Below are 21,749 nucleotides of genomic sequence, written 5' to 3'. Positions count from 1 at the left end.
GAGCAAGGAGCCGCCATATAGGCAGGGCAGGGCAGGGCAGGGCAGGGCCATGGTTAAAAGGGTATAAGTGACCCCCAAGAGGGAGTAAAGGTGGGGGGAGGAGGCGATGATTGCCTGACTCTGGTCAGGCCAAACTCAACAGTTCCATATATTTTCTATGCCCTTAGACCAAAACTAAGAGCTGGCATTTTCCTAAGGGGTTCCTCAAGTCTACCCAGGGGTGCCCTGAATCTAAAAAGGTTGAGAACCATTGCCTTAGAGCAATAGGGAAGGGCTGCATTTGGCTTGCTTGGCTGATGGGGAAACTGAGTCACATACACTCAAGCAGCCTCCCTGCATTTGCTCAGCATGAGGTGAAGAGGCAGAAGCAGCACTTCCCAGCCAGCCCACTGGCATAGGCACAAAGTTGGTCTTGCTTTCTCCCCACCAGCACAGAAGGGAAGCCCCATCTCCCCCAGGGGAGAATACACTCATGTCCTCTGCTGCCAACCAATCTGCCCACACGCAGCCTCCTACCTTGCTCTGTTCAGATGGGGCATTTCCCTCATGCCCCACCTAAGCCACGGTGAAAGAAAGGCCCCCCCTTCCTCCTCAGTTCTGGAACAGGGTGTAGGGATGGTCCACAGCCCACCACAGGAGGGGAAAGCCCGGAGGAAGGGGCCTATCACAGACCTCTGGCTCCCACCCATGCAGAGAGCTCCCTTGCTGTCCACAAACATCCTGCTAATCCCAGGAATGCTCAGACCCTTAAACAGACCACCAGGACCAAGGTAGGAGGAATCCACAACCCCTGCTCTCACTGAAGTCATCAAAGGCATCAGTCATGCCAAGAGCTCACAGGGCTGCCATCTTTAGAGCAGTTGCCCCAGGACTCCTGCTGCTCTGCCAGGGCTGTGCACTCAGTGGCTCAGCAGAGGGACCCAGGGCTGTCCATCTGGCTTTCTTGGCTTTCTCCTGCAGCACAGGCTGCACACTCAGTAACCAACACCTCACAGTCTCTTCCAGTGCAGCCTGTGCCTGGGACTAGGAATAGGGAAATTACCAAGCCGCTCTCAGGCACATTCCAGACATTTACCCTGCCATTACTCAGCATTACTATGCAATTCAATGGTCAAAACTGCTTCATGTGGAAACTGAGGGGAACATGGCCCTGCAAGGCAGAGCGTGTCAGGGCAATGCACCTCAAGGAGTACACCGGGGCTGTAAGCAGCAGCTTCCAAGCTTGGCCACTTCTAGCTCTTGCTCGCCCCAGGCCTGCACACTGGGAATCACACTGTCCAGCCTCCTGGCATCACCAATGACCACAGCACAGGTTCCCTTTCCTAAGCTGCTCAGACTCCATCACATCAGCAACCACTTGGGACTGTTGCTCCCTCTCGCTGGAGAGGCCGCACAGGAACCACATGTTTAGATTGGTGCGGATTCTTCTCTTCCCTGTCTCGTTCCACAAACAAGACTGGTTTTACCAGGGTGAAAGGAGAGCTGGACAAGTCCATGCAAAATAGGTCCATCAGTAGGGATTAAATGTGAGTTAGGAGGGGGCACCCCACAAATCCAGAGGAGGCTGTCAGGGAAGAGAGGTGAGGGGCAGCTCTGTCTGAACAGGCCCTGCATAAGTATTCATCCCCTTAGCATCCTCCTAGAGAGAGACAACACTGGGCTAGATGGACCCAGAGTGGCATGGCAAGGTGTTACTGCTTGCAGTTAAGGAGAAGTCTTCTTTTCTGGGGGTGAGGATGATTTTCTCTCCCCTCAGCTGGAAAAGGAAACCAGGCCAGTCTGTGAACTCAGTGCTGTCTAACTTTGGTGTGGCTAGGGACCACGGCAGAGACAGCAGGCAGCCCAGAGGCTTCATGTCACATGGCCCATAAAAGCTGCTAGGTCAGCACCCCCACCCCCAGAAGCTCCTTACCATGTGAGCTGGACTGATAGTGTGCAATGGCTATATCACTGCTGGCAGCATGTGGCCCCCTGCTCTCACAGGCACACAGTCCCCCAGGCCCTCCCCTGCCACACAGCAGGCTGCAATGGCTTGCAGGCCACCAGTTGCACAACCCTGAAATAACCAATTAGAACAGGACCCCCTCTGATCTTGAACCCAGCTCCAACCCTCACCAGCACCAGGGAGAGGACTTTGGAAACAGGACCTGTAAAAGTCCACTCAGCTACATGCCAGGGGCTGCACTGGACTCCTTGGATACAGGGAGCAGAACAGGACTTGCCAACCACTTCTACAGAATACAGACTTTCCACTGGGAGACTCATGTAGCCCTTAGGGCTGTGAGGAAACACTCCCTGATGCAACCTGACATAGCTCTGTTCTCCCCAGCTGGCAGGCAGGCAGCTCCCGATGCTGCTCAGAGCTTGGTCAAACAGCAGTGGGGAGAAGCTAACAAGCTTTTGCTCACTTTCTCTGCTGTCACTGGGAGCACTGAGAGCAGCAGGGAACTGTCAAGAAGCGGGTCCATTTCACAATGCCAGGGAGAACTCCAAGCAGCAGCAGAATCAGAAACTGGAGCCATGTACAGAGGAGGAGGATACGCTCGGAAGTGGAGGCCTGGAGTAGGACGGAAGAACAGACACCCCTGTGGCTGGGTGGGGAAGGGTGCAGCAGCCTCCCCTGCCCTCATGAGACGTGAGGGCCATGGAAAGAAAAGCCCCCGTGCCCTCCAGCAGCAAGAGACTGGGAGAGGGATATCCCACTCAGACACCAGCAAAAAATGGCTCTCCAGCAGAGTCCAGGGTCACCAGGTGGGTATAGGCATCAGCCCCACTCTACTTCCCCAGCAGCTGTGAAAGAGGAGCAGGGTTCTTCATGAGGGACTTGCCCCATGACTTTAGCACACCAGCCTGACTACCAGGGATCTGGGGGATTCAGGACATGTGGCAGGCAGTGCTCTGGAGGTAGGCAGTGCTTTATCTGCCTCACTCTCTTCCTGCAGCATTTTAATCAAATAGGTGGCAAATGTAGGCTGTGGCAGTGGCCAGAACAGTCCAGAGGGACATTCATTATGTGTTCACTACCTGATGTCACCTTGATGGCCCAAGATGCCCCCTCTACTCTCAAGTTTTGCCAGGCCTGCTTTGCTACCAGACCTCTTCAGCCTCCCAGCCCCGCCCCCCTATATAGATCAGTTGCTCATATTAGATTATAGGTATCCCATTAGGGAGATAATTACATACACCCACACTCCCCACCCTCTGCCCAAGCAGCAGCCCTTGGTCAGAGATGGAGGAACTGATGCATTCTTTGGTGACCCCATTTCAACTGCACCCCAGCAGGGAGATCAGCCCCTCCTCCATGCCCATGCTTCTGCAGTGGAGGGTTCAGCCATTCCTATTCCGAAAGCAAACCTGTTCATTCAAGCGGCTGCAGAAAGTGTCTCGCATATCAAGCCATCCTTCTCTCAGCTCTGGCAGCATTCTCAAGAACTAGATTCCCTCCCTGGATGAGATGCTTGCCAGGGAAGTCTCTGGTGGGCCAAACCCACGTGTTCCCCATTAGGGGTCATCCTTTTTTTTTTTTTTTTTAATTGCATTTTTTACCTGGCATGCGCCAGCATTTCCACCCCATTGACTCAGTGCGGTTTCCAGCCGGGAGAACACCGTAATGGCCTCATTATTTCAGATGAGGAATCTGTGTGTTAAATTAGGCAGAGCAGGGTAATTATCTCCTTGTAGAAGATAAGAAAGGGGTTTATTTTATCAGGAACATAATGCCATTCTGGGTGGGAGCCAGCTCTCCAAACTCACCTGGCAGACAGGCCTCCAAGCAGGACACTGCCCTCAATCTATGGTGTGAACTCTGGAGCCGAGGGGGCACTGTGGCTCGGAGGTACGTGCATCACTCTTTTGGCCACAGAGACCTCGCTGGAGGAACTGAAGGGAGCCCAGAGGTACAGCTCCTTGAGTAGCCACCTGGCTGGTACAGGGGACACCCGCCTCTGTTGCAGACTTCCCTTTCTGTTGCAGCCTTCCCTTTGGCAGTCTGGGAAGCAATTAGGTTGAAAGTGGAGATGCATGAGCAAAGCCTCAGACTACAGAAAGTACATCTGCTTAGGGCCCCTTCATTTAATGAGTAATTAAACTTTCTCTCCACCCTCTTCTGGAGAACTGGGGTGGGGGGGAACCGGGCTGATCCAGCTATCACTGGGAGAAAGGCAGGATCTGTCTAACTGAGTGAGGGAATCTGGCAGGTTTGATCTCAAAGGACACACACACCCCCCTTAGCTTTTGTGCTTGTAGAAGGGGGCTGAGGGTCCCTGCTGCGGCTGCCCAACATCCCTTCCACAATTCAGAGAAAAAAAAAAGGCAGCCATCACTGTCCCCTTGCTGCCTTTTACAGGAGCTGTCTCAGTTTTAACTGCTGCCTTCTCTGCACCCTTCCCACTGCAGCATCCCCACCTGCACCTCCAGTCCCCAGGAAAGCTCTCAACCCATCTCTCACCACTCCTGCCCCTCTGCCCCACAGACACTTAGTCCCGACCCTGCAAAAGCAGTCTCCCCCATAGCCCCCAGTGCCAGCATGCCCTCCTGATGAGCCTGACAAAGCACAGTTGTGAAATTTTCCACAAGCCCAGACAAATGTGTTCACCCTGTAGAAGGCCTGCAGCAAAGAGCCTGACACAAGACCTTGGGCAGGACAAGACCTGAGCCAGGGCAGGCCAGCAAACGCAGCTCTAAATCAAAGTCCTGCCCAGACGTTCTAAACAAGGGCTCCCTTCCACCCCCACCAAAGCTGCCCAGTGTCCATCCTAACACCCCCTTTCCAGTTCATCCCACATGCCCAGAGGACAGTCCTCCTGCCAACAACTCTTTCTGAACCACATTTTCAAGTGCTCAGCACCCAAAAATCAAGCCACCTTTTCAGAAGAGCTCAGGTTCTCCTTCAGGCCCAGATTTTAGAGCACTCCACATGTGGCAGCTCCTGTGGCAACACGAATGAGCAGGCTCTCCAAAGAGCTCAATGCCCAGGGTGCATGGAAAACCCTTCTCCACAGAGACCCTATCGTGTAGGCTGAGAGCCAAGGTGCGCTGGGGGCTGCTGCTGCCACCCCACTTCAGCCAAGAAGCCTCTCACTAAGGGAGTGCTAGCCCACCTCAGTGGCCTTCTACAGCACCCATTGCTGCAAGATCCAAGCACTTTGAATCAGGCTTTTTAAAAAACAGAAACTGTTCAGCCAGCCACAGCTGCTGGAAGTCGACAGCTGAGAATTACAAGGAACATGCAAATGTGGCACTTTAAGGATCTCTCTCCATTACCTTCTCATATCCACATCAGCAACCAAGGCACAGCTCCCTGGCAGCATCCACCCCAGAGACAAAACCCCAGCCCTGTAAGTCCCCAATATTAACACTGCTGAGCATCTAGACAGAGGTGCACCTAGGCAAACAACTGAGTAAGGGATATCCCAGCCCCTCCCTTCAGACTGTTAACACTTCAATAAATGGATGCCAGATCTAGAGATCCTAGCTGCTGTAGTCAGCTGACCATAGATTTGCCTGCCAGAGGAAGCACAGGGCTCAAAGCTCCCCAGTCAGTGCAACAAATGCTTGTGGGTATCCTCCTCTGGAACTGGAGATCGCTGGGGTGGGCATTCCTTTATCCACCCCCAGGGCACAGCTTGCCCCTGGGCAATGACAGAAGAGCTCACAGGGGAGCCCACACTGAGGTCAGGACTGTCCCAACAGGCCACAGCATCCTCAAGCTTGCTCCCACCCAGAGACAGCTGCTCAGCTCCAGGAGAGACTGTGCACTAGATGTGCACAGGCTGCATGAGCAAGCAGCAGGTGCTGAAAGTCACAAGCTACTGCACCACCCTCCTCTGAGCCACAAAACACCTTGGAAGAGGGCAGGCAGCAGAAATTCATTTCCCAGCCATACCCAGGGGGAAGCCCATCTAAGGCACGTACAGTGCAGTGCCTGCTACAACACAGAAATGTATTCCAGCACAGAGCTGGGCCCTACAACCCTGGCACACACTGCCTGGAGCAAATCACAGAGACTCTGCTTTTCTTCTACCTTGACTTTCCTTTGGCCTCTACCACTGCAGCAAGACCTGAAGTCATTCAGGTGTAGGCCTCATGCCCAGTGAGGCTCGTGCCACTCACACAGCAGGGAGCCCTCTGAACAGTGCAACACCTGCCTCTCCAGCTCCCAGGGACTCCACAGACAGCAGTGTTTATTGGGGAGGGTGGAGCTAGGCAGATCAGGGAGGCTCACCCACAGCGGTGGGCTGCCTCAAAACTCAGCCCGTCTGTGGAGGAGTTTGGGTCTCAGACCTGACCTTTAAAGGCAAGCTGGCAGGGCCCAAGCTGGCACTGGTGTGGGTGCTCTACCTACCCACCCTATGCAACAGGTCACATCTTCTGCCATTTGGACCAGTTTGAGGCCTTTGTCAGCTGCTGAAAGAGTTGCAGAGATCCTGATGATGAAGAGCTGTTATCTCCTCACCCCACACCCCAGGGAGCACTCCTGAGAAGAAGCAGAGTAGCAAACAGCAAGCTGAATCCAGAACATCTGGACATTGGAACGGTACATGCTGGTTCTTTTTATACCTTCAAGACAAGAAGCTGACAGCTGCAAAATGCTCTACAAAGCCCCTTTTCATCCCCCTGTTTTTATCTCTCTTCCTTGCCCTCTGAATTTCTACCATTTGTTCCCACCTTTATTGCATCACTGAATCCTAACAGTGACAAATACATGGGTCATGGCAGCTAAATTCCCCGCCCCCTGAGACAGCCTTCCAGAGCACCTTCCCTATCAGGATACACCCATTGCTTGCTGGCAGTCTATTCAGGACACTGCTGGAAGGAAGCTCTCCTACAAATACTGCCTCTGGTTTGCATTACAGCTGTGGTTTTCAACCTTTTTTCATTTATGGATCCCCAAAACATTTTGAATGGAGGTACGGACACCTTTGAATTGTAAGTGTGGGTATTCACATGCTTCTGATAGATCCAAGTCATCTGTCATGGACCCCTTAGACAGTCTATGGATCCCCAGGAGTCTGCAGACCACACACTGAACACCACTGCCTTACAGCAATGACAGCCTGCTCTAACATTGCAAGGAGTCCTGTTGTGTTCATGGACCACTGGAAGAGATGCAGGAAATGAGACATCCCAGGCCCTGCTTGGCTTGTCCAGGGTCTAGCTCAAGTCATGCTCCAAATGTCTCAGAACTCTGCTTGGGAATGCTACAGCCCGGGAATTAGCTATCACCAAGTCTTCTGGCGTGCAGTCACGCCACAAACACCATGATATGCACATGGATCTACCATCCAGAACTTCCTGCTGCCCAGTGGCAGTGCAGAGATCATCAGAAACCCTGGCTTCATTGGAAAAGAAGCCACAAGGTGGTAGAAGGTGATTCCTAAATGAAGATCCAGATGTTGCTTGTGCCCAGTTTATGTGGAGCTGACCAGCTGGTACAACATCAAATGGAAGAACATCGTAAGAAAAAAGCACCCCCCAAAGCCCCCAACAACAAAACCACCCCCCACCCAACAAAAAGTTAAAAAATAAAACACCTCCCCAAACATCTCTCAGTTGGCTAAGAACAAATTTGAGCCTGCGCTTCAAGATGAGTTTCTGGCAGCCAAACTTTATTAGAAAATAGCTGAGGAAAAACTGGGCCTGGGCGTAGTTTTTAAGCCCAACTCTAACCACTGAGAAGAGAACTGGGCTATATTGACGAACAGAACTTTGGGACAGTTTCTTGTTGCATATTTGTATAGCACCTAACACAACAGGGCCCCAGGCTTCATTTCAGCCCCTGGGCTCCTGCACAATGTGAGCAACAACAGGCCAGAATCCTACTACAGGGCAGGGAGAGAGTGGGCTAAGGACAGACTAAGGGAAACACCATGTGCAGCTACTCCAAGTCAGCTCACCACCCTCTCCTTACCCACTGCATCAAGCAAGCATCTCACCCTTGCCCCATGCACAATTCTGCTGCATCTGCATTTTAGATGCATCTCTCGCCATGCATGCCCACATTCTCCCCCTCACTCAGCCACAGCCCTTCCTACACACGCAACAGCCTCCCAAACCTGACATGCCAACTCCTACTGCCTCTTGCTCCAAGCCCTAAGCCCCCACCCCAACAAAAAAGTGGAAGGGACCACATTAAAAAATAAATAAATAAATAAGGCTCAAAAATGGCTCTTTCTGGGTTTATTCATGTCCCTCCCACTCACTGTCTGCTGCACCACAAACCACACAGGGCACAGATGGTCTCAACATCTCTGCTATCCAGAGCATGGCCAGTGTGGCCCAGGATGAAACCTGACATAAATAGCAAGTGTTGTGTCAAGCCACCTCCCCATCATCCTCTGCTTGGCCACGATGCCTCCAATAAAATCTTGGTGCTGGTCAGGCAGGCAGCATGCCAAGACCACTGCCCATTCCCCGAGCTGCTGTGTCTCTATGCTCCCGTCTCTCCGTATCCCTGTTGTCCCGTCATACACGGAGTACTTCAGTTATGTGCCTACTAGATAAGGGCATTAATTGCTTAGCTGCAGAAAATGCTGCCAGTCCCAACACGTTGCCCATTCCTTGAATCTTCACAAATATGGGTTATCTGCCTAAAGCTTAGGTGAGCTGCTGACAGGCAGAGTGCCGCTGTCTACATTGTAGCTTAGTAGTAGTTAAGCAGAGTACAATTAATTGCAACTGCACCTGTGCAATTTGTAACCGATACGACTCCCTTTAGCTTCATCGGGAACAGGAAGCTGCCAAAGAGCTATTAGAAAGCTTGAGCATAACAGAAGTTAGCCAGGTTCATGGTCACTGTCTCCTCTCATTGTCAAGGCCTTTCATAACAGCCCAGAGACTGCCCTGAAAATGTGGGGGTGGTCATTTCAGGAGTTAGTCACTCCAGCACTGTGTACCTAAGGAGCACTGCAAATGCTAAATTGCGACAAGCACAGACACTAGGGAAGTGAGTGGCTTTTTCCCTGTCCAAAGGCTGTGCACTTACACAGAGCACAACTGGAAGCTTTTTAGGGCAGAATCTGTCTTTGCATTCAGCATCAGTATATCACTGAGAATAGTGGGGCTTTCATCCATCACTGGGGCTCCTAGCTGCTTGAGCAATAGGAATAATGAATGGAGGTGAGAGACAGACATGCGGAGCGAGCTATAGGACCCAATTCATTTTTGCCCTGTCCTTTGTATTGGCATCTGCACCACTGCAAACTAAGGGCGAGATTCTAGATTGGTAGTGAGGTGGTAAGCAAGGGGTGGGGGAGAACCTGACCTGGTGAGGCCTGTGAATGCCACTGCCAGGTACCACAGATGACAGCAAAAACACTGAGCATGGAGTAAACAGGGATCAGGTTCAGAGTGTGGGTTTGACACAAAGTCATTGATCCTGCTGCTTGCTTCATGCAGTCACAAGTAGCTCATTAGTTAAGGCCCAGTTTCCCAAGCCAGTCTTGGTATGATCGCATCCCAGCTGTGCTCTGTTCCATAGCACATATTTCTCATCGTTTATTTAGCTGCATTGTAACTGCAGGGTTTTCTGCTGGGAGCTGGAGTGTGGCAATGCATTTCCGTGCTGCTAAACTGAATGCTCCGAATAAAACAGCCGCAGTCAGATTTGGGAGGGGAGTCTCTCAACTTGTAACTAGCATATGGCATGCAGTGTCAAAGGAGGTGTGCAAGGATGCCAGAAAGCAAGCCACACATCCTCTCTGATAGTCTGGTCAACAGTGCAACCAGTTTGACATTATGTTCCCAGACCTTGCCACATTTTACTACATGGATCAGACTGTTTGAGGCTGTGCACACAATCTAAACTTCTTCTCATCACACTGATGGGCTGATCCATGGTTCAGTTCAGGTTTTGACATGTAAATGGCAACAACACTATTGTTCACTAAAGCCACAGACACCCAACCCAGGGTGGCAAGACAATATCTGGATCATCTGCCACCCACTCATTTCAAAGGCACCAAACAGAACGAGCATGATGTAGCTGAACAGGAATCTAGCTAAGTTTCCTGTAAAAGCAGTGGTTACACTCTCATGACTAGGTTTGTGATGTGGGCTTTCTAACATGCACTAGCTAGCAAACAAGTGTTAAGAGTCTACCGAAGTAGTTTCAGCTCCTGTTCTTGCTTATCCAAGTTCCCTTGCTCTCTCTGGTTTAACTGACAGACAACCAAACCTACAGTACTGCACTATCAAGACAGACTGAAACTTCAGCTTCCCTCAGATGAGAGAAGAGAGAATGGTTAAATCCACTCTTCAAAGTTCACTTTGGGTTTTTTAATTTTACTTTGTTGTTTTGGGTTGGGTTTTTTTTTGGGGGGGGGGGGGGACGACTTTTTAAACTTAAACCATCAACAAACAGATGGGAGACAAGAAATCTTTGTGAGTCAGTCACCCTCCCACTTCAACTGAAGACTAGGAGATGCGTGGCTCACGCATCACGCTCTGCTTTTGGCCGTGCAAGTAGCCCATGTGGAGCTTTCCTCGGGCACGAAGTCCCCGCAAAAATCAAGTCAGGTTGTTCCTATGAGCAAAGCTACATATGTCCTTAAACATTTCTGTGATCGGGCTCTGCATTACACAGTGCCAACCTCCTGACAACACAGGGAACATAGGACTTCACAAGCATTATTCACTTCTCACTCACACTATAGTCAGGCCAGAGTAACAACACTGAACAGAGTTATCCTCCCACATAACTGAGAAGAGTATTGGACCAAATATTCATAGCTGGGAAAACCCTGGAGGCCTTGAGAGCACATCTAAAAGAGTACCAGCCAGAACAACTGGTTTATCCCTCTGCAGTCCTGCCTTTCACACGCGCCAGGCATCCTAAATGGCCTCCTGTCACAAGCAGAAAGTAAGAGCTGGCTGAGACAGAAAAGGAAAACCCATTGTGATCTTCCCAGCCCCCACTCCCACCTTCAAAGTTTTTCCCTAGCTCCAGTTTCTAGCATTAGAACCACCTTGACACAACGAACGAGCACAGCCTCTGTCTGGTCAGCAACAGACGCTCTCTTACAGCACAGGCTTTTCCATCTGGGGGCACAGCCAGGTGTATGTGTGCATGTCAGGGTGGAAGGAAGGGAGTCAAAGCCCCTCGGCCTTTCCTACCCTGCAGCATGGGAGGGGACAGCTGGCAAGATGGCAGAGGGGAAGAGATGGGGGTGGATCTTGATATGATAAAGGGTTTCACTGCATGGATGGGTTTGAAAAGCCACCACAGTGCCATGGCAGGGAGAGCATGCTCCTTCACAAATTGCCTTCCTGTGGTTTTAGCTCACTGCTGAGAAACGCTCTCCAGATGTAAACTGAGCCGGCTCTCATCCAGACACCGAGGGCCCCACCTGTCCTCCCCCCATGTCCCTTCTGGCCAGCACATCACAGAACTTCACACCTTAGTCACATCACCCTGGAGGAGAGATCCAGAGTCCAGCATACCTTCTTAGGTACATCCAGGGCTTGCCAGGCTGCTGGCAGGCAGGACTAGCCATGGCCATCTCCCTCCCCAAGCACCACCAGTGGGGCTATGAGAAGCTCCAGCCCAGCCAGAGGGCCCCGGGTTTCCTCTGGGAGGCTCTCTTGTGTTTAAAACCCCTGAGAGTACAGCCAGCGCTGCAACCAGAGCAGCTGACCTGGATACTGCTTTAAAGAGCAACCGAACGGCTGCTCACAGCACTTCACCACTGGGGCTAACAGGGACACGAGTTCAGACAGTTTGTTGGCAGCCCAGCCGAGCCCAGCTCCAAGAGCCTCGCGGGGCCAGTCTGGGTGTGCAGCGCTGAACCCAGGTATCCGAGCCACACCCTCAGCACCCACTTCTTGAAACCAGGACTCTGGGGGTCAATTTCCTCAGCTTCACAGAGCTGGAGCACAGACCTCCCACCCCACCCCCTCAAGAGGGGGCTCCCCTGGAGGGGGGAGAAGGAAGATCCCAAATGCTAGCTAATCCTCAGTGCCCCTGGGAGTGAGGGTGTGTGTTGGAGGGTGGGAAACGCGCTGACGCCCTTGTCCCAGGAGGGCTGGGGAAACTGAGACACTCTGGCAAGGTCATCAAGCAAGCAGGTGGGACGGTGGGAAGAAAACACCAGTGCCCTGGCTTTGAACAGCCCAGGCTCCCCCAGTTTCAGCTGGGCACCTACAAAACCAGGCACGGGGGGAGGTGGGGGGCGAGAGCCCAGGCAGGGGAAGGCGTCCCAGAAGAGGGGGGACGGCGGAAAGCACAGGGGCTCCCCGGGCTCTTACCTCTGCCGTAGGCGAAGTGGAGGCGCAGCGCCCTGCCCTGGCGCACCAGGCTGATGTGCAGGTAGGTGAACCACACGGCACAGGTGAGCAGCACCAGCAAAAGCAGCAGCTTGAACTGCTTACGGATCTTCTTCACCGGGAACCACAGCATCGTCCAGGCAGCATCGCCGGCCCGGCCCGGCCGGCTCCAGCCCTTGCCCTCAGGGGCGCGGGCCCCCAGCCCCCCGCGGCATCCCTGCCAGGCTCGGCGGCGCGGGGGGACCCCGGCGTCCGGCCAGGAGCCCTGCCCCCAGCCCGCTCCTAGTCCCTGCCCATGGGAGGAGGCGCCTGCACCGGGCACGGCGCCGGGGGGCTAGCGCAGACACCCGCCAGCCACCCCTGGCCTTAACTTTGCAGCCGGGCGCCGGGCGCGAAGGGCGGCCGGACCGCGCAGGGCATGGCAGACAATGCGGGGAGCAGGAGGGAGCCGCCAGGCTGCAGGCCGAGCCCCCCAGGCCCGGCCCCGGCGCCCAGGAAGCAGCACAGCGAGGATGCTCCGAGCGCGGCTCGCCGCGAGAGCCGCATCCGCGCTGCCGCGCAACCCAACGTGAAACGGGGCAGCCAGGCGCGCCCGAGCCAATGGCGACGCGGCGTTGCCGCGGGCAGCCAATGAGCAGGCGCCGAACGTTGCGGGGGGAGGGCATGTTCGGCTGCGCGCCGGCGTGCATCCCCACGCCAGCGTGCACAGCATCCACCTGGTGAGTGGGACCAGCGGGGCGGGGGGGGGCAGGGTTTGCAGGCGGGGCGGGGCCGGGCCGGGCAGCTGCAGCGAGGGCCCGCGCGGGGCGGTGGGACCTTCCCAGCACATGCAGGGTGGTGCAGGGACGATGCTGCAGGAGGATGGATGAGGTGCCCCGGGGACACGAAGGGAAGGGAGGGGGGTTGGGTATAGTATCATCTAGATCTATCTGTAGTTTCCTATATATAGCATTATGTCTGTGTATAGTATTATATATATAGCATTATATACACACACACATATATATAGTATCATATATACAGGGTGCAATTTAAGGGGGGCTAATTAAGGGGGACTGAGCCTTTCCTCCCCCTAAGAGATGAGAGCCCCCCTGTAAGACTTGAAAATCATAACCTGGAAAAGTCTCCTATCGAATTGCTCCTTCACTTAGGTGAACTTGTTAATCAGTGACCTGGTTTAATTTTTTTTGCAGACCCCACCACAAGAGTCAGTGTCATTTGAATCCTGCGAGATATATAGTATCATGTAGAGAAGCAGGGGTGGAAGGGACCTCCAGAGGTCACCTAGTCCAACCAGGCCACCAGCCCTTCCTCATGAGGTACTGCCCTCACCTGCATGATGACAAGTGACCCAGGTATCGCTGTGGGCAACTCAGGGAAAACCCCTGCCCCAGGAGCATCTGCCCAGCTAGAGATAGAGCCAGAAGCCAACTTGCTGGAGGAACAATTGAGGTAATCAAGCGAGCCATACCAGGGCCCCTGGCTCTTGGTGCATTTGTTGCCCTTCCCCCTCCCCGCAAAGGGAAGTGCAAATGCTGTGGTTTCCTAGAGGAAGTGAGGATTTGGCATAGAGGCAAACCACAGCTGGGGAAGAAGTGGAACTGTAGGAATCACAGGCCTCTCTTTGATGGTTTCATGTGCCACCCTGGGCAAGCTGCATCATCCCTCCATGCCTTGGTTTGCCCCTCTGTGAAATGGGGACAAAGTCAGTTGCTCTGCTGGGGTGTCAGGAGGCCTCCTGAAGTGCTTCCCTCAGTGTGTGATGGTTACAACTCTGCCCTGTGTTGCACTGCAGGGATTCCTTGAATTGCTGCAGGACACCCAGCCCAATGGATATGCTAGGTGTTAAGACAGTTTTAAACTGCTGAGATTTGGAAGATCCCTTTAATACTCACTAGGAGTGGGTTTGGAGTGATCCCAAGTGAACATAGCTACCAGCCATGTGTGTCTGTGGGGCGGGCAGTTTGCACACAGGCACAGCGGGAGAGGGTTGTGCTGCCAGCACTTCTTGGCTGATGGAAATACATTCCTCCTGCCTCAGGGCATCAGATCTTTCCCCAGGTTCATGTCTCCACCAGACATTGGCTTTTCTTAATACTTCTCAGTACTGGCTCCTCTGTCGGTGTTCCCAATCGCACCGCCCCAATGGTAACAACAGAGTGAGATGCTGTAGCATAAATGCCAGTGCTAGAGACAGCCCTGAAATACAGCAGGTCCTCCCTATCACAAACATCCTGGCCATAGAGCAGCTTTCAGGCTCCTGTTGCCTTCCCACTGTATAATCCTCTTCAATCTGACCTTTTGTAGCTGCCCAACTTTCCACATCTCCCTTGACTTTCCCTCCCTAGGGAAGGTGCCCAGCTAGGGAACTAGTCTAGCAACCCCAGCAACAAGATACTCAACCAGAGCCGTCTTTGAGCTTGTTCTGGAAAGTAAAGGCCAGGAGGGTTCTCTGCACAGATGGATACATTATATGTGACTGACAAAGGACTTTCAAGTGAAAGTGTCATTTCATTCAAACCAATAGCTTTGTTCCCGTGATGCTCTAAGAAAGGTGGCAGAGAAAGCAGCTCTTAGTAATGATAATGCTGGATTTGGAAATGTAGCAGAGCGTGTTCTGCCTGGGTTATTCAGCTGACTGAATAATGATTGATGGGTGTTATTTTAAGCCTCGCTCCAAGCTGCAGTTTTGCCAATTCAGGTTATAGTGTACAAGTATTTTGAAATATGAGCTCTCTTATTTCAGGGCATGATGACATCATTGCCACCGGCCTGGGAGATGGCTCTTCACAATGCGACAGCCTGTGAGCAGAAGCCCTTAGCCGTGTCCAACTGGCCAACCCCAGCAACAGCAGAAGAGTTGGAACCGTTCTGAAAGTAGGGAGCCGATGGAGAGGAGATCCTGGCATCTTCTGGGGACCCAGCTGCCCAGGGAGTGGAGATCCCAGTGTGTCTTGCAGAGTGGGTAGCTCATAAAGCAGGTCACCACATCACCTTGGGGTCTGGAGAACCACTGGGCTGGGTTTTGCCCCACTGAGATCTTGGACCAGGTTCTCAGCTGGAGGAGATGGGCGGTGTTTCATTGGCTTTAGTGGATCTCTTCTCATTTACATGAGCTGAGAACGTGGCCCAATATCTCCTCCTTTCCTACGATCACCGGCTTCATCTTTTATTTTGATGAAAGAAACCTGCTGGTTTTGGGCATCCATGGGTCTATTTCTGAATGGAGTAGAGTTCCCTTTTTCCTTGGCACTGCTGTGGAGTACAAGACATGAAGTTGTCCACAGTAAAGCAGTGCTGGCTCCCTCACGGAAGCAGCAGCAAGCCTCGTCCTGGGTTGAGCAGTGTGGATTTTCTGTCAGTCCCTGGGTGTCTTCGGCCAGAAGAAAATCCTTAGTTAAAACCTTATCTGAGGAGTGACAGAAACTCAATAATCCTCCTTCTCAGCAAGCTGCCCATTACATTAGACAGAGAAAAATTCAACCCTGGTGATGGCCATGTGCCTGGAATCTGCTCAAGGTATCCAGTCATCGGACTGCCAGTGACTTTGAGGTTTAGCCCTGCTGGTGTGAGTTTTTTATTTTTCCCCTTTCCCTATAAAGACAAATCCGTCTAGTAAGAAGCGCCCAACTGAGGGTCCTGGAGAATGTCGTGCTACAGCAGGGCTAGTGATAGGGCTGCCTTCAAACACCTACCCCTACCAATGTGCTTCCCACCCTCAGAAGACCCGAGAGGGGTGTCCATGTGCCAGACCCTTCCACTTCCTGGCTTCTCTCCCAAGACTGCCAGTGAGTGGGCTGTGGCTTCTGTGACGTGGATGCTTGTCAACTGGGGGCTGAACTGAGAACACGAAAGCCATTACAAAGGACCGTCAGCTGACATGAGCTGCCATCCTTCCCTCCAGTTGTAGTGGCATTGGTGTTGGGTCATCTCTGTGGTTGTAGCAAGCTTCCCAGCCTACCTAACCTGCCTCACTGCAGCCTTATCTCTCCTCCTCTAGAGAGTCCAAGGTGTCAGCAAGCAACAAGAGCTTCCCTCCTCCTCCTCCGACTGGCCACTCATAGCTGGCTCTTTAGGAGTCATGCTTTGGACCTTTCAGTGTGATTGAGGCAGGCAGGACAATCCCCAGCAGACTCCAGCTGGTAGGGAGTTGGCTCCAAATGTCATGGGTTGCATCTGGGCATCAGCCTAGATGTTTCCATGTCCCCAGAACCCTAGGATCTGAGCAGCCACAAAGGATGTATGGGTGATAGTGTTATTGTCCCTATTTTACAGGAGTGGAGACAAATGAAGTAGCCTGAGGTCACAAAGGAAATCCAGGCCACATGAATTTTCACCTGATGCCTTAACCACAGAACATCTTTCTCTGTACTAGAAGGCTAGTTCCCTAGGTAGCTGCTGGGTGCAGTTAGCTGGCCCATCTCTGTAAAAGTTCCTATGGCACATGCTAGCTCCAGCCCCTTTACAGACAGTGCAGAGCAGCATTCTGCCCATCGAGCACCTCAGCTTGTCACACAGTGGTGCCATTTCTCTGCTGGAAGAAGACAACAAAAGAATTTGACTGCAAATGAACAAAGCAGGTGCCTATAGGTTACACTGTGGTTACATCAGCTTCATCAGCAAACACCTTCCTCTTTGATGGATTACGTGGTGCTTTATTAACTGCCCAGACTGGTGGTTTCACCCACCTGCCAGTGAAAGGAAGTAATGTTTCAGGTGAAGGTTATAGTGGCTGTGGCTGACAAACCATGTGATGTTGCACAACAGTTTAGGACAGGAAGTGAAGTAGAATACTGCATGTGATTGAGATGGTAGGAGGGTTTTCCAGAAGTAGTTTGGAGCCACGCAAGTCAGAATCTGACCAGATCATTGGAATCTGGATTTGGTAGCAAGTTCTGTGAGGTTTTTAATGATGGTTTGCGACCAGGGTTTATATCTGAACAACAGCACCTCTAATGCCACAGTGCAGTCATTCTTAACCTTTTCAGGTTCAAGACACCCTCAGAAAATGCCAGCTCTTAGCTTTCACTCATTTCTTGACTACAGAAAAAGAATAGAGCAGTTTTTCTGTTGGAAAGAGCTCAGAAAGACCACAGCAGAGCAGAATGTTTTTGACAGAATGGATTCTTATTTTAAATCCCCCAGCACTCTGGTTGAGAATCACTGCCTTAGCAGGAGGCTGGCTCAGCTCTGACGCTGGGGGAAGAGCACCATCTACTGAATCATCAGCTCCGCTTGCTCCAGCACCTTGCCTTTTCCACCCAGGTCTCCCCTACCAGCACTGATCCAGACTAATCCTTCTTCGCTTGCAAGGTTATGCTGAGATCAGACTAGACTGAGAGGTAAAATCTCAATGCACACCAATCGGAGCAGAACTGGGGTTGGGCATTTAGGTGACAAACCAAACAGTGTTTTTTAGCAACAGTCCTCCCAGTAGCAGGAATTTTCTCAGTTGGTCCATTCCCCACTCTGTGCTTCTGGCTATCAGTTACATACTGCTCCCTACTGGGGAGCTGATTGAAAGAGTGGCAGAAAAGCAAGATGTGGGGGTCAGGCAGTGTACATGACAATAATCATCCCAGCTCTGTTGTGATAGCACTGTAGCGATGCTCATACATGCACGTGCCATCAGTTAAGTTTTCATGGCAACAATTCAAACAGCATAAGACAGATCATATAAAAATCAAATACAATTCTATAAAATGAACCATGCAACGAGAATTATTGATCTTAGGGCGTTTAAAGAAAGCTGAGGTAGTGATGATTTTGTATCATGGGAAGCCCAAGTTACCCATCACAGGTGAGCTGATAGGTGAGATAAAGACCCTCAGAACAGCTCCTAATGGATGCATGCAGCAGGCCAGCCTGGTAGAAGGCCTCTTGAGGTAATTATGGGGTTGGCTCCCAACAAAGGGCCTGTGGCCCCTTTCTGGAGCAAGGCACTGACTGCAGAGAATGGCACTTACATCACCTCCCTGGAGGTTGTGAACATCTTGCAAGACTGGGCCCCAAAGAAGGCTCAGGACTCCTGCCTGGGCTTGAATGATGGCAGGGATGAGTTTTCTGAGTCAGTGACATCTAACCTCTTCAGGTGCTTCCCAGTCATGAGGTGCCTGGGCCCTGGACAGCATGCTGTGGTTTGCAGTGGCCCAGCCCCTACCTTGCCCCTTGAGACCATGTGCTTCCTTGCCCCAATTACTCTGCCCATAACTAGGGAGCTCCTGCATATGGCCACCCAACGCCCACTGGCAAAGGTGAAGCATCACTCTTGGGAGGGCAGTGAAGTAGTCCGAAGCTTGTCCTCAGAGCCAGGTCATCACCACATTGGCTGGACCCTGTGTTTTAGTGCTTTCTTCTCCATTGAATTTCTAAGCCATAAAATAGTGGCAGCCAACCTGAGTGGCAGGTGTGTCTCAAGCCCCTCCTCTCACCAAGTGCCACTCTGATTCCCACCCCCAGAGGTGTATCTGATGGAGTTCGTACCCTGGGGCACAAGAATGGAGGCAGGGGAACTGGTCTCCAGATATTTAGAGGGAAGCAGTGGCAGGGTGCTGCCAAGACAGAAGGTGTCACCATCACAAAAGCCAGGTTAACCCTTTCCTAGACCTGCAACCACTGCAGCTGTATGTAATGAGGAAAGGTCCAAAGCCCTGACTTTGACAGTGGCTGCAGGGACAGGGAAGTCCTAACCTGGTTGTTGGCAGTGACACTTCTTGCAGGAGAAGCGTCCTGCTGCCTTTCTCCTCCATGCAGCCAGAGGCTGGAGCCTCCCTAGCCTCCTTTACGCTAAGCCTCCACTGCCATACATAACAGCTGCCTGTGGGCTGGCCACCCATTTGTTTGCTTTGCATCTCTGGGACTGAGAACCAAAAAATAAATTGAAGGCATTTCTTGTAAACATTTTAAAGAGGTGTGGAAGAACACTGCTGTGCACTAGTCATGCCCGGGGGTCTTTGGCAAGGGGGTCTCAGGACTGGGGGATAGGAGAAGAAGGGGAGGCAGGTGGGGAGATCTGGTTCCTTCACACTTCAGGAGCTGCCCATCGGGGACAAACTGCTGTTCCTTCCCACTAGGCACTCTCCTTGCTGTCCAGTCCTCTCACCAGCTTCACTCTTTTTTTTTAATTAAAATATATTTCTATATCTATAGAGAGTTATATATATATATATACATCCTTTATCATAAACTTTGCATCACACATCTTAAAACTGCATTAAAAAATCCGTGCTTTCCTTTACACTAAATGTGCCCACTCCTCTGCACCCCCACCCTCACCTACCCCAAGCGCAGTCGTTTAGTTCAAACCCCAATTTGGAATTTATATTCTCAGTTCATTCACAGTCCTTGTCACTGTCGATGTCGCTGTCACTTCTGCTGCTTCTGATCCTGTTGTAGTCCTTGCTGTCTCCAGGTCCAGTTGCATCTCTGTCTTCTTCATTCTCCCTGTCCACTTCCCCTCCTGGGGACTTTGAATAACTTGTGCCAGGTGTCACTTTTCCAGATGAAGTTGGCTGCGTCTTCTCCATCCTCACTCAGCAATCTCCAGTGGTAAGACTGAAGTTCGCTCAGAAACGTTTTAACACAGTTTGTTTCCTTGACCTTGGTGTGCCTGTATAACAGGAGGTTCCTGCATTGCCACCAGATGCTCCTGACATAGGACACAAACTAGTTCAAACCCAGCTTGTCCAAACCCATGGCCTTGCTGGAAGCAGTCCCCAACAGCAACTCTCCACCACCTCTCTGCTGCCTGCCCTGTTCCCTCTGCTCCTCTTTCATTTCCTCTCTAAAGGCAAGAGCTGATGTGCCCTGCCCAAGGGCTATGGGAAGCTTGCAGAGATGCATAAGACCTGTCTTCTAAGGGATTTAGGCTCATCCGGGTGCTGCTATGTGCCTGGTGGGTTTTTCAACATCATCCGGGCACCACGTACCTATTGATTTCCCAGGGCTGCTCACTCTCTGAAGGAACTCCATGATGGGGGGAGTGAGGGGGTGACACTTGCCTACTGTACTGCACAGGATGTGGCTCATGAGTGGGATTCCCCCATAAGCAGCACAGCTGGGGAATAGCCCCTCCCCACCACTCCAGCTTTACCAGACATGGGGTCTTGCTTAGCTCTGCAAATGTGTGTCACTCCCCTAACTGCAGGTGTGGACAATTATTTCAGCTAGCTGGCCACTTAATGAGTTTTGGTGAGCTGGTGAAGGCCATGCACACAAAATCATTCAGAAGATATAATTTTAATAAGTTATAGATAAAAAAAAATCATACGCTAAAAATCAAACATCTACTATAACATATTTTAACTATTTCAAAAGGTATTTTTTGCCCTGATTTATGTTTCTTTTGAGTAGTGTATATAGAGGTGATTGCATAATAGTGCAAAATAAAGTCTTACTTTTGTATATTGTGTGGGGGGAGGGTGTTGGAGGTGTGTGTAAGTGGTGGGTATGTGGGGGTTGGGTTTGTGTATGGGTGGGGGTGTGGTGGGTCATGGGTATATGTGTGGTGTGGGGGTGGGGTATCATGTGGTGTATATGAGAAAGTGGGTGTGCATATGTGTGTTGGGGAGGGGGCTGCCTATGCACCAAGTCCTAGAAGCCAGCTGGGGGTAAGAGGATGGAGTGCGCGGTAGCAGGGAGTGTGTGCAGCAGAGCACACCTGGCTGGTGCAGGGTAGATTCAGATGTGCTCCGCACCCCACATCCGGCCATGGCTGTCCCTATGGTGCTTCTCATGGGGCCAAGACCCACCTACTCCTGCTTGGGGCAGCCCGCTCTGCACTCCTACCTGTGCCCACCCCGCATCCTCTGATGGCACCGTCCTGGTCTCAGCCCCAACCCCAGCCCCAGCCAATGCACACAGCAATGCTGATGCAGCTGTCCACATACTGCTTGGCTCCCCTCCCCTGGCCCGTAGCAGGTCCTCTTCCTCCTCTTCCTGCCCTTGCTGTGCAGCTCTGGGCAGCAGGTAGCATGGGGAAGTGGTAGCCATGGGGGTGCATGCTGAATACCACATGCCTTGCTAGGCATAGGTGGCAGAAGGCCGGGGCTAATGGGGCTTATCGCCCCCAGATAAATTTTGCAGCAGTTGGTGACAGAAGAAACACCATGACACTGTTGTCCTGCAGCACCTGGCACTACTCAGCAGGCAGCCTAGCCAACCCCCCATGCATGCTCAGCTCCACGCGGCTCCGCTGCTCCAGCACCATGCTCCACCACCACACCCAGCGCCCCCACTGCACACTCCTCCACTGCTGCGTATGGCACCAGAGCACACCAGCCCTGCAACAACCCTGCAGGAGGGAGCAGTGGGGGTCAAGTGGGCGCACCCCACACTGCCCTGCACTGCCCCCTGCACCCAAAAGTAGCACAGTACAAGTATCTGGACTTGATGATCTCCTGAGGTCCCTTCCAGCCCTAATGTCTATGAAATCTATGAAATCTTTTAAGTTTAAATTTTACTCAGTCCCCTCAAATAATATTTTCTCC

At 52.1% G+C, this 21,749-nt stretch overlaps 1 protein-coding gene and 1 long non-coding RNA gene across 3 annotated transcripts in view; one reads left to right on the top strand and one right to left on the bottom strand.

Annotated features, from left to right (window-relative positions):
* Nucleotides 1–12,806, bottom strand: part of B4GALNT4 (beta-1,4-N-acetyl-galactosaminyltransferase 4) — a 113,049-nt gene extending 100,243 nt beyond the window's left edge. Inside the window, exon 1 of the mRNA XM_090032328.1 lies at nt 12,244–12,806. Within this exon, the coding sequence (XP_089888454.1) occupies nt 12,244–12,394 (151 nt within the window). The 5' untranslated portion in view covers nt 12,395–12,806. The remainder of the gene's footprint in view (nt 1–12,243) is intronic.
* An 85-nt stretch (nt 12,807–12,891) lies between these two features.
* Nucleotides 12,892–21,095, top strand: LOC149871337 (uncharacterized). 2 transcript variants are annotated; one of them, XR_016440210.1, is made up of 3 exons: nt 12,892–12,980; nt 13,455–13,713; nt 15,008–21,095. It is a non-coding gene; the product is annotated as an uncharacterized LOC149871337 (long non-coding RNA). The 2 variants fall into 2 exon arrangements; XR_016440211.1 differs by lacking the exon at nt 12,892–12,980 and adding an exon at nt 13,042–13,131.
* Nucleotides 21,096–21,749: the final 654 nt, after the last annotated feature.

Source organism: Crocodylus siamensis, chromosome 2, assembly GCF_052110815.1.
Source record: "Crocodylus siamensis isolate JL-2025a chromosome 2, ASM5211081v1, whole genome shotgun sequence".
Lineage (NCBI taxonomy): Eukaryota > Metazoa > Chordata > Crocodylia > Crocodylidae > Crocodylus > Crocodylus siamensis.
This window is presented reverse-complemented; position numbering and strand designations above follow the sequence as displayed.